Here is a 15772-nt window from a genome sequence, read left to right as displayed (position 1 = left end):
CACTTTGGGTACAGGATTTTATCACTGCATTGAAGACCCCTTGGTGGCCTTTTGCTGTTATCTGCTCTTTAATCAGGTTGTTGTCTCTTTGACATATTCCTTATTTCCATTCTCAATTTTACTTTATATTTATAGATTATCGTTGATCATCTCAACGAGATTGATTTTCTCGCTTGAGCCGGGACGGGGAAAGCAAGAAAGGCAATCGAGTTGAGATGATCAATGGTCAATTTCATGTCAATTTCTTTAGCAACGCCACATGCCTGCTTAGTTTCTAGCAATAATTTTCCATCTCAAGCGAGTAGCATGATATGAAAATTATCACAAAAAAAGATCAAAGGAAAAATGCACAAAATAGCGATAATATAAAATATCTTTATCATCACAGAATAAAATATTCAAATACCTGTTGTAAAAACACTTCACCATGTTGCTTCACTGAAAGTTTCAAAGCTTCCCATTGATCATCAGACAACAACAGTAATATCTGAACCTCTTTATCAGAACAAGTAACCATAGCAACACTGGTTCCATCATCTATTATCAAACTGGAAAAAAAATAACTATAAACATTAAGATATTAAAATTCTTAGCTATGTTATAGATCATGCTTGCAGTATTTGACAGTTTATTTCTAGTTTGGGTTTATATCATTTCAGAAATTATAAAACAAACACAACTAAAAATGTACCTTTTTCAAAAAGGGTGATGCAATCTACATTATAGAAATCTTCCTTTTGTATATACATCACAAGTGAAACAAAATATATAATTTTGACATTGTCAGCAGTTGAGTAGATGAAACTTCAAGCAGGTCGAAAGAAGTCTCATACTAAAACTTTTGTTGGAATTGACATTATTAGTGATAGGACAGACAGAAACTATATGAAGAGCAGAAAAAGAAAGAACCTTTTTTACTGCTCGTTATCTTATATACCCATTCTCGCATTTGAGAAAACAGTACTTCATATATGAATTCATGTGGAAACAGACAATAGAAAATGAATAAGCATATGATTTACCAAAGCAATTCAAAGCTATTAAATATGTAAATGCTTAAAACATAATCCTATTAATGAATCAATGTGTAGCACATGTATATTTGTTGTAAACAGGGATTTGTTAAATTAATTAAAAGTATTTAAAAGAGTTTACCTTTCAGTTTTTTAATTTATGTATAATTGTCATTTTGCTTAGTTTCTTTTGTTTACTTTTTTGACATCAGACTCAGGCTCAGACTTGGCAAATAATCTTCAATAATTGACGGATCACTAGAAACTTAAAGAAGAAGAAGAGAACTTATTTTTAACGGGGTTTAACTGTGTTTATTGCTGTATGTTTCTTTATCCTTCATTGGCTAGAGGTATAGAGGAGGGTTGAGATCTCATTTTTCATGTTTAACCCCAACACATGTTTGTGTCTGTCCCAAGTCTGGAGCCTCTGGACTGATTTTTGTATGTTTTTAGTTCAATTATATGCTTTTGAGTTTAGTATAACATCTATTTTCACTGAACTAGTACACTTATTTAGGGGGCAGCTGAGTCATGCCTCCTTGGTATGGATTTTCTCACTGCATTGAAGACCCATTGATGGACTTCAGCTGTTATCTGCTCTTAGGTCAGGTTGTTGTTGTCTCTGGCATATTCCCCATTTCTGGTGGACTTCAGCTGTTATCTGCTCTTAGGTCAGGTTGTTGTCTCTGGCATATTCCCCATTTCTGGTGGACTTCAGCTGTTATCTGCTCTTAGGTCAGGTTGTTGTCTCTGGCATATTCCCCATTTCTGGTGGACTTCAGCTGTTATCTGCTCTTAGGTCAGGTTGTTGTCTCTGGCATATTCCCCATTTCTAGTGGACTTCAGCTGTTATCTGCTCTTAGGTCAGGTTGTTGTCTCTGGCATATTCCCCATTTCTGGTGGACTTCAGCTGTTATCTGCTCTTAGGTCAGGTTGTTGTCTCTGGCATATTCCCCATTTCTGGTAGACTTCAGCTGTTATCTGCTCTTAGGTCAGGTTGTTGGCTCTGGCATATTCCCCATTTCTGGTGGACTTCAGCTGTTATCAGCTCTTAGGTCAGGTTGTTGTCTCTGGCATACTCCCCATTTCTGGTGGACTTCAGCTGTTATCTGCTCTTAGGTCAGGTTGTTGTCTCTGGCATATTCCCCATTTCTGGTGGACTTCAGCTGTTATCTGCTCTTAGGTCAGGTTGTTGTCGCTGGCATATTCCCCATTTCTGGTGGACTTCAGCTGTTATCTGCTCTTAGGTCAGGTTGTTGTCTCTGGCATATTCCCCATTTCTGGTGGACTTCAGCTGTTATCAGCTCTTAGGTCAGGTTGTTGTCTCTGGCATATTCCCCATTTCTGGTGGACTTCAGCTGTTATCAGCTCTTAGGTCAGGTTGTTGTCTCTGGCATACTCCCCATTTCTGGTGGACTTCAGCTGTTATCTGCTCTTAGGTCAGGTTGTTGTCTCTGGCATATTCCCCATTTCTGGTGGACTTCAGCTGTTATCTGCTCTTAGGTCAGGTTGTTGTCTCTGGCATATTCACTATTTCAATTCTCAACTTACCACTTGCTTGGTACCAAATTTTTAAACACTTGTTTGTAGTACAAGACATGAGACAGAAATGTGTCAAAGATGGACGGACATAAGGAGAAATACCCCTCTTTAAGGGTATAATTTTAATAATCAGCTGTGTACTTTTACACCAACTACTTTAACATTGAATCAAACCACATGAATTGCATTGGATTGTATTATAATATAAAGATGAGCTTTATCAGTTGTTTTTCCTAATAAGGGGCTTCAGAAAGGAACCTTGCTTTGGTCATGTTTCAAATTGCCTCAAGTCATGACCAGGTCATTATTTTATTGGAGTCCTTACCAATTATACTCCTTAATAACTTTGAAATGAATTAGGCCTACATTAAAAATATCTTTGTTTCCCCTCCCCTGACTGAGGTTGTTAGGGTATGGGTAGGTAGGTAGGCAAATTATTTTATTTTATTCCTTGATGGTTTTCTATATTGAATTTGTACAAAATTCAACAGGTAAGGCTCAAGTCAAGAAAAATTGGGTATTCCCTTATTCTAATTCAGTTTACTCCCCAGTTTTCTGGTGTTAAAAAAAACCGGTAAACAGGGACCTCCTTATTTTCCTATTCATTTAATGTAATGAAATCTACAAAAGCACACATTCTACTTGTGGTAACAATGCTTAATGATAGCAAGTGTTTTTCTAGTTAAAAAATCAAGCTTATTTCAAGTCTAATTTGATGCATAACTCACAACAAAACAATTAACTTTCAAATGTGCCCTTTTGTAATTTTCATGCCATAAATTGAAAAAGGAAATCCCATTTAAACTGGGTTTTTTTTTTACACCAGAAAACAGGGACGTTCCCTGAAAGCAGGGAATACATGTATTCCACATTTCCTGACTTGGTGCCCAACCTGTTCAAAGACAAAGTAGATAGATTTTAAAGCATGATTCAGACCATTTTTACTCAAACTCTTTAAGATTATATCCTTTAAACAGGAACAGAGGTTAGACACAAAGCAAATCAAGATGCACTCAGTGGGTTGAAAGATGCTTCAGTTTTTTTTAATTTTCAAATCGTGTGGCAAAGCATTTTGTTTGTTTTCCTTGATTCCGAATCATGTAGACGCTTCAATGCAAAAATGCCTCGATTTAAAATGCTCGTTGACTATAGCATCAAAAAGGTTTCACCAAAAACTAATGCTTGTTGACTACAGCATCGGAAAGATATCACTAATAACCAACATAGCAAAAAAAAAATAGTGGACAAGAATTGCCAATAAAAATTTTCGGGTCGCAGTGATTTTACCGGGTCGGTCAGGGGAGGGGAAACAAACAATATTTTATGTTTGGCCTTACCTAATTCTAGCAACAAATTTAAACTCCTCAGAGTGACATAAGTTGTTGCCACATCGATCTACAAAAACACCACCACACATCTGACAGCAACATTTCAATGATATCTTGACAACCTTTTGAACAAAACAGACACAGGAGAACTGCAGTATTGAATTATCTCCCCAAACATCTGCTAAAAAACCTAAATTGTACTGTTCAGTAAGAGGTTGACTGTCATTACATTCTTCTGAGGTTTCTGCTTTTCTATAAGATAAAATTAAGTCATCTGAAATACTTGGCATACATGGTACATAGCATGCAAATGTTGTCGTTTCTAATTCATTTATATTTTCGTTATCAGATAAGGGTTATTTCAGAAAAAAATATATTTGAAGTTGTATAGAACTTGAATCTTTTTTGTATTGGTGAGTATTAAGGTCAGGAAGTTGAAATTGTATGTTTATGTATGCAAAGTAACATGCAATTGTATGGATGATTGCCATAAGAAAAATGTGCCTTCCAATCCCAAATATTGTTGCATTTGGAAAAATCTCAAAGTCTATATTTTTATCTACAAACATTATGTCTCATTAGAACATATAAAGTTTTATCTCCCACCCCTTAAAAGGATAAGAATTTCTAATTTTGTTTTTCGGGAGCTTTCTTCTTGAGGTTTACAACAAATCTACTTTTGCCATATCAAGAACAGTTAAACATTAACTTTTAGATTACTGTAAATTCCGAAATGTGTGCATTTATTATTACGATTAAGTCATTTTAGACTAAAATGCAATTTTAATTTTCGCGACATTCAAAATAATCCTGTTTGCTTCATATAAAATAATTTAAAATGCAATTTCGCAATAATAAAAACATCACAATAATTTCTGAATTATAGTGCATGGAAAAAAATTGCTTCTTTCCTTTATTACCTTGTTGTCAATTCTGACCATTTCTGATGCAGTACACTTAGTGATGATACAATACTGAACTGACAATACACAACACCCTTCCTTGAAACTCTTCTCTCTATTTTATCCATGTACACAACAGTTCCAGGAACCAGCCCCAGTGGATAGGTTATGTTGTCAAGTTTAAGATATACAGATATTTCTCTTTCTGATTTCATACACTTTATTTGAAGCTGTATCTGCCAGTTATCAAGAGTTGATATTCCATTATCTATAAATAAAAATAGCAAATAACATGTAAGTGGGTGTTAAGGTGATACCCAACACTTTCACTAAAATAAATTTGGCTCGTTTAATTTTCATAAAATTTTGTCAAAGTATTTATTTTGACACTTAAACAAAAATATAAAAATTTAAAAAACACAATGTAATTAAAACGTTAAGCTGACTTTACAGAGTTATCTACCTGTAGTGTTAGGTACCACCTAAACTGAATTATTTTTATGATGATTAGTATTGAGTTTTTCAATCGATTGATATAGTCGGATGTTTGGTTTTGTCAGTTTTAATGCAACTAGGTATTTAACATTATCAATGATCCATGAATATAGAGTAATAATCAAATCAGTCATAAGAAAGGATCCTTTCATCATGTTCATCATGAAAACCAATGATGATGATGGATGGCTGTTGAACATCCAAAAGCAAATTAAATGCAGTCTTTGCTCTTACTCATAGATGCCTCCTACTTAACAAACAAACATAAAATACAAGTTTTATAGTCTGATTTGACCTGGATGGGTTCTTGGCGAGCATACTACCACAAGACCATTAAGGAGGTTGGTTGACAAATGACTCATGCAGTAAAGTAGGTATGAATATGGTAAATATTAGATTAGACTGCATTACAATTTCAAAACACATGTTGATGTATGAGCTTGTATCTTCTGAAATGCCTTGCTATTTCTTAGGGCTGTCCCAAAAAATCCTTTTTTCCCCAGGGAAGGCAATTTTTTTTTAAATTTTAAGTGGGTGGTTGTATTTGAAATATCAAAATGCAAAGGAAGTGTTGTTCTAATTTGTTTTTATTTCTGTTGGTGGTGGGGGTTAAAAAAAAAGTGCCGTCCTTTAGTGGGGAGGAGACATTGTATCTTCTGGAGCAGCCCTTAATGCATTAAATTATATACCTGATGTAAGATGTTTGTTGTTAAATTTCAGTCTTTTAAGAACTAGACCAACATCATCAGGTTCATGATGAACTCTTCTCACAATTGTGCCAAATATACTAACATAATCTTTACAATGTCTGTAAAAAACAAGAATGTGTCCCTAGTACACCGATCCCCATCCACACTATCATTTTCTATGTTCAATGGACTGTGAAAATGGCGGGAAATCTCTAATTTGGCATTAAAATTAGAAAGATCATATCATAAGGAATATGTGTACTAAGTTTCAAGTTGATTGGACTTTAACTTCATCAAAAACTACCTTGACCACAAAAACGTTTAACCTGAAGCAGGACATACGGACGGACTAATGGACAAATGGACTGATGCACAGACCAGAAAACATAATGCCCATAAATTGGGCATAATAAAAAAACATTACAATATTGTTAATTCGTTATCATTTGTGAGATAACAATATTCCTGCATTTTGTGGGTACAGTTGAATCAAAAATTCAAATGTGTAGTCTACAGACTTGTATGCAGACTTTGGCAAACAACGAAATCAAACTTTGAAGTTTTCTTTTATCCACGAAACTAGAGGCTCTAAAGAGCCTGTGTCGCTCACCTTGGTCTTGTGCATATTAAACAATGGACACGGATAAATTCATGACATAATTGTGTTTTGGTGATAGTGATGTGTTTGTAGATCTTACTTTACTAAACATTCTTGTTGCTACAATTATCTCTATCTATAATGAACTTGGCCCAGTAATTACAGTGGAAAATATTTTCTACAAATTTACAAAAATTTATGAAAAATGTTAAAAATTAACTATAAAGGGCAATGACTCCTTAAGGGGTCAATTGACTATTTTGGTCATGTAAACTTATTTGTAGATCTTATTTTGCTGAACCTTATTGCTGTATACAGTTTATCTCTATCTATAATAATATTCAAGATAATAACAAAAAACAGCATTCCTTAAAATTACCAATTCAGGACAGTATCCTAACAACGGGTTGTCCGATCCATGTGAAAACATCAGGGCAGATAGATCTTGACCTGATAAACAATTAAACCCTGTCAGATTTTCTCTTAATGCTTCGGTTTTTGAGTTATAAGCCAAAAACTGCATTTTACCCCTATGTTCTATTATTAGCCGTGGCAGCCATTTTGGTTGATTGGCCAGGTCACGCCACACATTTTTTAAACAAATTACCCAAATGATGATTGTGGCCAAGTTTAGTTTAATTTGGCCCAGTAGTTTCAGAGGAGAAGATTTTTGTAAAAGATTACTAAGATTTACAAAAAAATGGTTAAAAATTGACTATAAAGGGCAATAACTCCTTCAGGGGTCAACTGACCATTTTGGTCATGCTGACTTATTTGTAAATCTTACTTTGCTGAACATTATTGCTGTTTACAGTTTATCTCTATCTATAATAATATTCAAGATAATAACCAGAAACAGCAAAATTTCCTTAAAATTACCAATTCAGGGGCAGCAAATCAACAACAGGTTGTCCGATTCATCTGAAAATTTCAGGACAGATAGATCCTGACCTGATAAACACTTTTACCACATGTCAGATTTGCTCTAAATGCTTTGGTTTTTGAGTTATAAGCCAAAAACTGCATTTTACCCCTATGTTCTATTTTTAGCCATGGCGGCCATCTTGGTTGGTTGGCCGGGTCACGCCACACATTTTTTAAACTAAATATCCCAAAGATGATTGTGGCCAAGTTTGGATTAATTTGGCCCAGAAGTTTCAGAGAAGAAGATTTTTGTAAAAGATTACTAAGATTTACGAAAAATGGTTAAAAATTGACTATAAAGGTCAATAACTCCTAAAAGGGTCAACTGACCATTTTGGTCATGTTGACTTATTTGTAAATCTTACTTTGCTGAACATTATTGCTGTTTACAGTTTATCTCTATCTATAATAATATTCAAGATAATAGCCAAAAACAGCAAAAATTCCCTAAAATTACCAGTTCAGGGGCAGCAACCCAATAACGGGTTGTCGGATTCATCTGAAAATTTGAGGGCAGATAGATCTTGACCTGATAAACAATTTTACCACATGTCAGATTTGCTCTAAATGCTTTGGTTTTTGAGTTATAAGCCAAAAACTGCATTTTACCCCTATGTTCTATTTTTAGCCATGGCGGCCATCTTGGTTGGTTGGCCGGGTCACGCCACAAATTTTTTAAACTACATACCCCAATGATGATTGTGGCCAAGTTTGGTTTAATTTGGCCCAGTAGTTTCAGAGGAGAAGATTTTTGTAAAAGTTAACGACGACGGACGACGGACGCCAAGTGATGGGAAAAGCTCAGCCAGGTGAGCTAAAAATGAATATGAATATCAGTACCATAGTTAAAAGAATGGTGGAATATGGCTATGCAACAAACAAAATAATTCTTCATAGTCATATGAAAAAGTCATAGAGATGCAACAAAATAATTGTTCATGGCACATCTAAATATGTATATTATAATTAGCATCCATGACATATTGTACAATTAATGCAAAATCCAGTGGTCAAAAAGAAATTTAGCCATTTTTGTTATAAATTGCTTTTTTTCAATCATTTAATCAAATCATTTCAAGCAGAAGATATTTTCATACCTGTCAGTTAGGATATGTTCTATACTTTCAACCCTTCCTTCCAACCAGCTTACAGCATTACTATTCTGAAATAAACAGAAATGTTTAACTGATCTTTAAAATCAAGCCATTATTCATGTTATTATGACAGTAAGGCTTTAGAAAGAGCAGAGGTTATGAAAACTATTTTCAATTTCAAAAAACTAAATTCATAAACTGTTAAAATGAAATATGCACATGTATCTTTACTTTGACATCTGATGTTAAATGTAAAACTACAGAAAACAGTCTATCTTTTCAACTTGGAATTATTTTTAGTTATGGAATTTGCATAATTTCTTGTGCTTGTAATTTTTAATGAATTCCATGTTTATTCTGTATTATAATGTTGTGAGTGGTGCATAACACTTTCCATACAATTGATTTTGTATAGATAATGTTGGGGACTGCACAATTCATTCTATTGAAAATGTGCTATCTTCTTTGTAATAGAAAGTGGTGTGTGCAACATTAAAATACAGAATAAACATGGAATTTATCAAAAACTTCTAGCACAAGAAATTATGCAAGTTCCATAAATAAAAATAATTCCAAATTGAAATAATAGCCTGTTAGATGCATTATGGGTACATAAGCAGTTGTGATTAACCTAGATTTGTAGAAGAAGAAATAGAATCAAGTATTTAGTACAAAGACTGGTAAGTTTGCTGACAATTTATGTAATGATCTGCTAATTAGGTCAAATGATGTTGTTCAGAAACAAAAAAGAAATCAGTAAATTCCAGTCTCATGAAAGATGTGCAGACCCATAAGACCTTAGACCATAAAGCACTAAAAAGAGGATTTCCCATTTCAATTTGGCAAATGGTAGACATATTGTTTAATAATATTATCCGTCAAGTTCCCTATTTACTGAAGATATCAAAATTTAATAGAAAAGTAGTAAAAGATTGCATCATAAGTTTTTGCTGTACATAATCTACTAAATTATGATTAGCAGGTTCATGCAATCGTAAATTCTTACTGGCAACCCAATGGTTGTTCCAATTTCAGTCTTTCAAAATTTGTGAAATGTGGGACATATAGTTCAAAATATCTTCAAGAAACTGAATTTTGACTTATTTGCACTGTGTTTGATTTCAATAATGAAAAAAAAATAATCTTATTTTAGATGTTCTTATCAAATAGATATGGGTGAAACTAGTTTAGAAAGAACTTTTGATGATACAGGAGCACCTAACTTCATAGCCTGTTTTTGCTGTGGTTCCTGTTGCTCAATGTTTAGTTATCTATGTGTAACTTTTTATATTGTGTGTTAGTTTGTCATTTTTCTTTTGACCAAAGTGTTGTTGTCATTCTTCTTAAAATTCCATGTTAGTATTTCTTTTTTCTTTTGTTTGTCAAAAAGAGGTTAAGTATTGAATGGTCTTGGATCTAAACTATTCCTACCTGATCATGAAATTCTCTTTCAACTATAAAATCATCTGGCAACACATAACACAGGTTGTCACCAGCTTTCTTTGCAGACTGCTTTAGTTGCCATGGTAACTTTCTTCTTTCTTTCATAACACCATCAAAACCAACAAACTTATACAAACATCCACTTTGTATGACATTATAATATTTGACATTGGAGTTCTCAAATAATATAAGCTGACATTTTGCACAAGACAGTTGTTTTACTTCAACATTAACATCTTTTTCAAGGTCATTCTGAGTTTGGGAAGTCAAACATTTCTTTTCTAGCATGTCTTCTCTTTGATGTAAATGGTCACATATATGAGCAATAAACAATAATCTGGCTTTGCTTTTGTTATTGTCATTCATATGCAAAGACTCCTTATGATTAACACACTGCCAGTGAATATCAGAAACTTTTAATTTATTATCTTTTTTGTCTTTTACAGAATTTTGAAATGTGCAATGGTTGCAGCTGATTGAATATTTAGGCTTGTGTATCAAAATTACATCTGATAAACTGAAAACCAAATACTTTATATGCAATTCTTTAGATTTGTTTGTCACAATATTGTCCTTTATTTTTATATTTGTGAAATTTCCTAGAAGAAATCTCTCCTTGACAACAGTGAATTTTGTTATGGCAACCAAGCAGCCACTGTGATGTGGATGGAGATGTGGACATTTGAACTTTGACCTCAGTGCTTGATAGCACATGCAACACTCAGCTGTACATTCATGGTATTGTTCATTTTCTGTTTGAGTTTCCATGACTACGCAGTCTATACACCCAGTTTGATCTCTAAGCTGAACTTTTCCAGATCTAGAGCTTGTATGAATTTCTCCTATTATTATCTGGAATAAGAAGAAAATAAAATATGTTTCAATTTTTTTTAACCCATATTCAAAGGGGAATACCAAATATAAACCTGTGAACAGTAAATCAGATTAAAAACACTATGATCAATCAAATGAGGCGAATTATAGGGAGAGTTAATCCTTTCTTATTCAGGAATACAGTTTGGACTACTATAGCAGCCAAGAGTCTGTTATTTCAGTTTCAATGAGTCCAGCAAAGAAGAAAATCTGTTTGTTGAAGATACTGTAAACAGATGCATTGCAAAAAGTGATAGTCATGAATATTTTATGGTTTTATCTCACAACACTACACGGATTACACGTTCATATTTTTGTCAAATCATAAATTGTCCTTTTATATTAATTTATAGGGTGATTCAAATATGAGGTCATAGAGACATTTATACTACAGTTTAAAATTGTCTTGATATCTATTTCAAAAGTGAACACTTTTCATGTGACAATTATATAGAGAATATCATATGGCTTTTTCAATATCGCATCCGTATCAACCCCAGACACCAATATAATCCCAAGAGCTCTGCTCGAGGGATTATATTGGTGGAAGGTTGATACGGTGTGTGATATTGAAAAAGCCGTATCATATACACTTTACTATATACATATACCTCAAGAAGAATTTTTTTATGTGACATGACGTCATACAGATAAGGAGGTTTGAAATGACATCATACAGATTATAGGTTTTACATGACGTCATACAGATTAGGGATTTGATAAAGCCTTTGCAACAGTGACTGCAATCGATGACGTGACGTCATACAGATTAAAGATGTGATAAAGCTTTTGCAACCGTGCTGATATCAATATCATCACGGGTGGCTGATACAGCACGCTTGCCATTGATTGTATTACATAAACAACTTATCTGTTTTTACTAATAAATATATAATAAAAGAAAATACTGAATGATATAAGCTTAAATCATGTATATGGAAATATTGATGAGGAGGAGTGTCAAAAACAATTTACTTGAATATTGAAATATAATAATTGAATTTTTAAAAGTACTAGACTTTACAAGCAATACTACAGTACTCAAGAAGTAGTTGCCATTCCTAGTACTTTCAAACAATTCATGAAATATAGTAACAATTTTATATAAACCTGTTGTACAGCTCCTTGTTGTATGACATAATTCCAATAAAGGACATGGTTCCAATCTTTACTCCCATCATGCTTAGCTATAGCTATATCATTCATTTTGTCGTCTGCATCATGAATGTCAACCTCAATCACTTGCGGAAAACTGTTTTTATATTCTGTCTGAGCAAAAAGATATTTCTGTTTAGTTTGATCAGTAATTACTGAATTTTCATTTTTATGTGTAAAATTCCAATTTCGCTTGTTTTCCTGGGTAAAGGTAAAACCATGAATTTAAATAATTCAATGGAATGCAATTTTCTATTTTTTTGTATGCATACTTGAGTAAAACCATGAAATCAAATATTCATGAAAGCACAAATCATCAATAACCCAAGAAAATAGTTGATCAACAGTATAACAAAGAGACTATAAGAAGTTGAAATCTCATTATCTACTATTAAGAGAATCAGCATAAACATATGTCTGTTTATAAGTTAAATGTGATGGGGAGTAAAAGTCAATGATACAGCAATATAACATAAGTAAACCAGGTTAGATTAAAGAACCTTAGTGAGCACACTCACATACCCCACGTCCCCACATTGTCATTGGAGAAATTAAATAAGTATAAGATAAAAAAATTGTATAAGAAAAAATACTGAATAATAATTTCCTGTCAATATACACATCTACATAGTATGTTCTTATTATCTACAAAATTTCATGAAATTCTGTTGTGTGTTTTCAGAGGAGTTGCGATGACAAACTGTTGCAGAAGTACATTGAAGCAAATAAGTTCAAAGGGGCATAACTCCTAGAAAAAAAATTGAATCGTAATTTCCTGTTGATATGCACATCTACGTAGTATGTCCTTATTATCTGAAAAGGTTTCGTGAAATTCTGTTGTGTGGTTTGAGAGGAGTTGCGATGACAAACTGTTGCAGTAGTACATTAAAGTAAATAAGTTCAAAGGGACGTAACTCCTAGAAAAAAAATTGAATCGCAATTTCCTGTCGATATGCACAACTACGTAGTATGTCCTTATCATCTGAAAAGGTTTTCGTGAAATTCTGTTGTGTGGTTTGAGAGGAGTTGCGATGACAAACTGTTGCAGTAGTACATTAAAGTAAATAAGTTCAAAGGGGCGTAACTCCTAGAAAAAAAATTGAATCGAAATTTCCCGTCGATATGCACAACTACATAGTATGTCCTTATTATCTGAAAAGGTTTCGTGAAATTCTGTTGTGTGGTTTGAGAGGAGTTGCGATGACAAGAAACAGGACTGACGGACGGACGGATCAAAAACATTATACCCTCCGCAACTTCGTTGCGTGGGGTATAAAAATGACAAGTTGTTATATTACTATCTTTGTTGATACACCAGCAGCAACACTATAAAATGCATCAAATCATCACACCAATCACTTCAATGTATGAAATACCTCACTGCATTTAGATAAACAATAACTCAATCAAAACCATACAAAACAAGAATGAGTCCAGAGTTCAAGGATGCCCAACTAGTACTATCATTTTCTATGTTCAGTGGACTGTGAACTTGGGCTCAAAACCCTATTTGGCATTAAAATTAGAAAGATCATATCATAGGGAACATGTGTACTAAGTTGATTGGACTTCAACTTCATCAAAAACTACATCGCCTTTATCCTTAAGCTGTGTAAGAACCCTCTTTGCAGATGAAAATTCACCTGCCATGTTCACGATTTTACAACTAGATGAAAACAACACAAGTTTAAAATCTAGCATGCTAGGATTGGCTTAATAATTTGATCATGAGAAATTTGATTGGCTAAACACGATTGTCTTACCTTGGGAACAAAATAAGGAACAGATGATTTTCACTAAATCCTGTTTTAGAGTTTTTTTAACGATACCCTTAATATTAATATTTTTTAATAAATGCAAGGACGTATTATAAAACATCCTTGATAAGAGTAAAGAGAATGAACGGACTAATGGCCAAAGAACTCAGGACGAACAGACCAAGAGCAACAAGTACACAGGGCGAGTTGACCCGATACCAAATTCACGCATGCGTACTACAAATATCTACATAAAAAACATCTGGTTACAAGTAAACAAATAACGTTCATGTAGATGAGATGATATCTTATAATTTACATAAATAAAAGGGTACATATTTACGATAGTGATTGTTTTTCAATCCTGATTTACTAATGAAATGATTCAGATGCTTAATCATGTGTAAAAATCGATGTCAAGAATTGGAAGTTGTTATGAAATTGTAATACATAGAACGGATGGGGCATACAGAGGTGATAACGGTTCAATGATTTTAAAGTGGGCCCCATAGGCCTTCAGAAGACTTGAAGTCTTCTTCCACCAAAAAGGGTCATTATTAACAAAATGCTTGCAATGAATTTTCTATGAGGAATAGTTCACCAATATTCACATATATACAATAAAACATATTTTTGTCACTGATGATGTTGATAATTTGAAGCTTGATTGTGCACTATCTTTCAATTCATTTCTGAGTGAAAAAAATATATTGCCAAACAAAAATTACTTGTAAACTTTCTCATGTCTTAATTTAACTGCCAAATTTCAAATATAATGAAAATATTTGACAGTATTTTCTTATAAACACTCTTCTATCAGCTGTCTTAATACTCACTTTATCTGAAATAAAACAACATGCAGTAGTCAGAACTTCTTGTAAATGATTTCTGGTCAAAGAAGTGTTTACTGAACACAGGTCTGATATAACAGGTAGGAATTTTCCAAATCTGAAAGAAAATAGCACATCTAAGAATTATTTTTAAAATATTTTATGCATTTGAAAAAAAAAGAAAAAAATTTCCTGCATTCATTCTGTTGTCTTCAGTTGAAAGTCATTAATATCACAAATAATTGAAGTCCTGATTTAAAAAATAGTTAGTTTTTGATATTTTTTCAGAACATAGCTAATTTCTTTTAAGAAACTGTAAGTTTTAGTTTTTATATGGTTTTGTAATGATGACACATCAATACCTTTACAGCATTAAAAATTACAAAAAGGTTATAAAATTTAAAGTAACCTAAATTTTACAATTATAAATATTTTATCAAATCTGTAAAAAAAAATTGACTTTTTCTATTAAAACTGTGTCTGATGAAACATACCTTTCATTTGAATAGTTGGTGAATTTCTGTCTCAAATGAAGCATAACATCCATCACAAAAGTAAAACCATTCAAACTATATTGTTGTTTCCACAAGCAAGCTTGAATAGATTTAGGAATCCTTACATTCTGAAAGACAATTTTTGTAACAAAGTTTAAACTATGAGGTTTTGAATAAACATTATACATTGGACATACTTTGATCATTAACTTATAAATTCATTCATTTTGTGTACGAGCTGACTTGTCTTTTTAATGACTCTAAAATTATGTATGTTCATAAGGCCATCAGCAAATACCCATTTAAAGGTCTTACTTTTACCTGGATGATGTTTGCATTCACAACTCCCTCACTTGTGTCGAGTGCACTACAACATGTCCATAGAAGCAATATCATTCACTTCAATTTGACAAGCTCTTATTTTACAAATAAATTTAAGGCTGTACATAGGTGAAATAAAAAAAAAAAAAATTAAAATTGATACTTTAAGTCAGAAGAGCATTAGTCAAAATAAGCTAAAAATATTGATAGCTAGGTTAATGGAGCTACTTTTTCAAGATATTTAATTTTTTAAAAAATGGCAGAAAAAAATCAGACTCAGACTTTTACCTTATTTTGGTATTATTTTGGTCTAA

General features: G+C 32.9%; 1 protein-coding gene across 2 annotated transcripts in view; it reads right to left on the bottom strand.

The window, feature by feature from the left end:
* LOC143072033 (CST complex subunit CTC1-like) overlaps positions 1 to 15772 on the bottom strand; it is a 41594-nt gene that overhangs the window by 7127 nt on the left and 18695 nt on the right. For both annotated transcript variants that reach the window (XM_076246803.1, XM_076246805.1), the window contains exons 14-22: positions 15138 to 15265; positions 14650 to 14761; positions 12012 to 12170; positions 10017 to 10880; positions 8589 to 8653; positions 5970 to 6088; positions 4804 to 5053; positions 3893 to 4135; positions 407 to 548 (exon numbers count right to left, since the gene is read on the bottom strand). In XM_076246803.1, coding sequence (XP_076102918.1) covers positions 407 to 548; positions 3893 to 4135; positions 4804 to 5053; positions 5970 to 6088; positions 8589 to 8653; positions 10017 to 10880; positions 12012 to 12170; positions 14650 to 14761; positions 15138 to 15265 — 2082 coding nt within the window. The remainder of the gene's footprint in view (positions 1 to 406; positions 549 to 3892; positions 4136 to 4803; positions 5054 to 5969; positions 6089 to 8588; positions 8654 to 10016; positions 10881 to 12011; positions 12171 to 14649; positions 14762 to 15137; positions 15266 to 15772) is intronic.

The sequence above is a fragment of the Mytilus galloprovincialis genome, chromosome 4 (genome assembly GCF_965363235.1).
Source record: "Mytilus galloprovincialis chromosome 4, xbMytGall1.hap1.1, whole genome shotgun sequence".
In the NCBI taxonomy this organism is placed as follows: domain Eukaryota; kingdom Metazoa; phylum Mollusca; class Bivalvia; order Mytilida; family Mytilidae; genus Mytilus; species Mytilus galloprovincialis.
The sequence above is the reverse complement of the archived record's forward strand: the minus strand, read 5'-3'. Positions and strand labels throughout refer to the sequence as shown.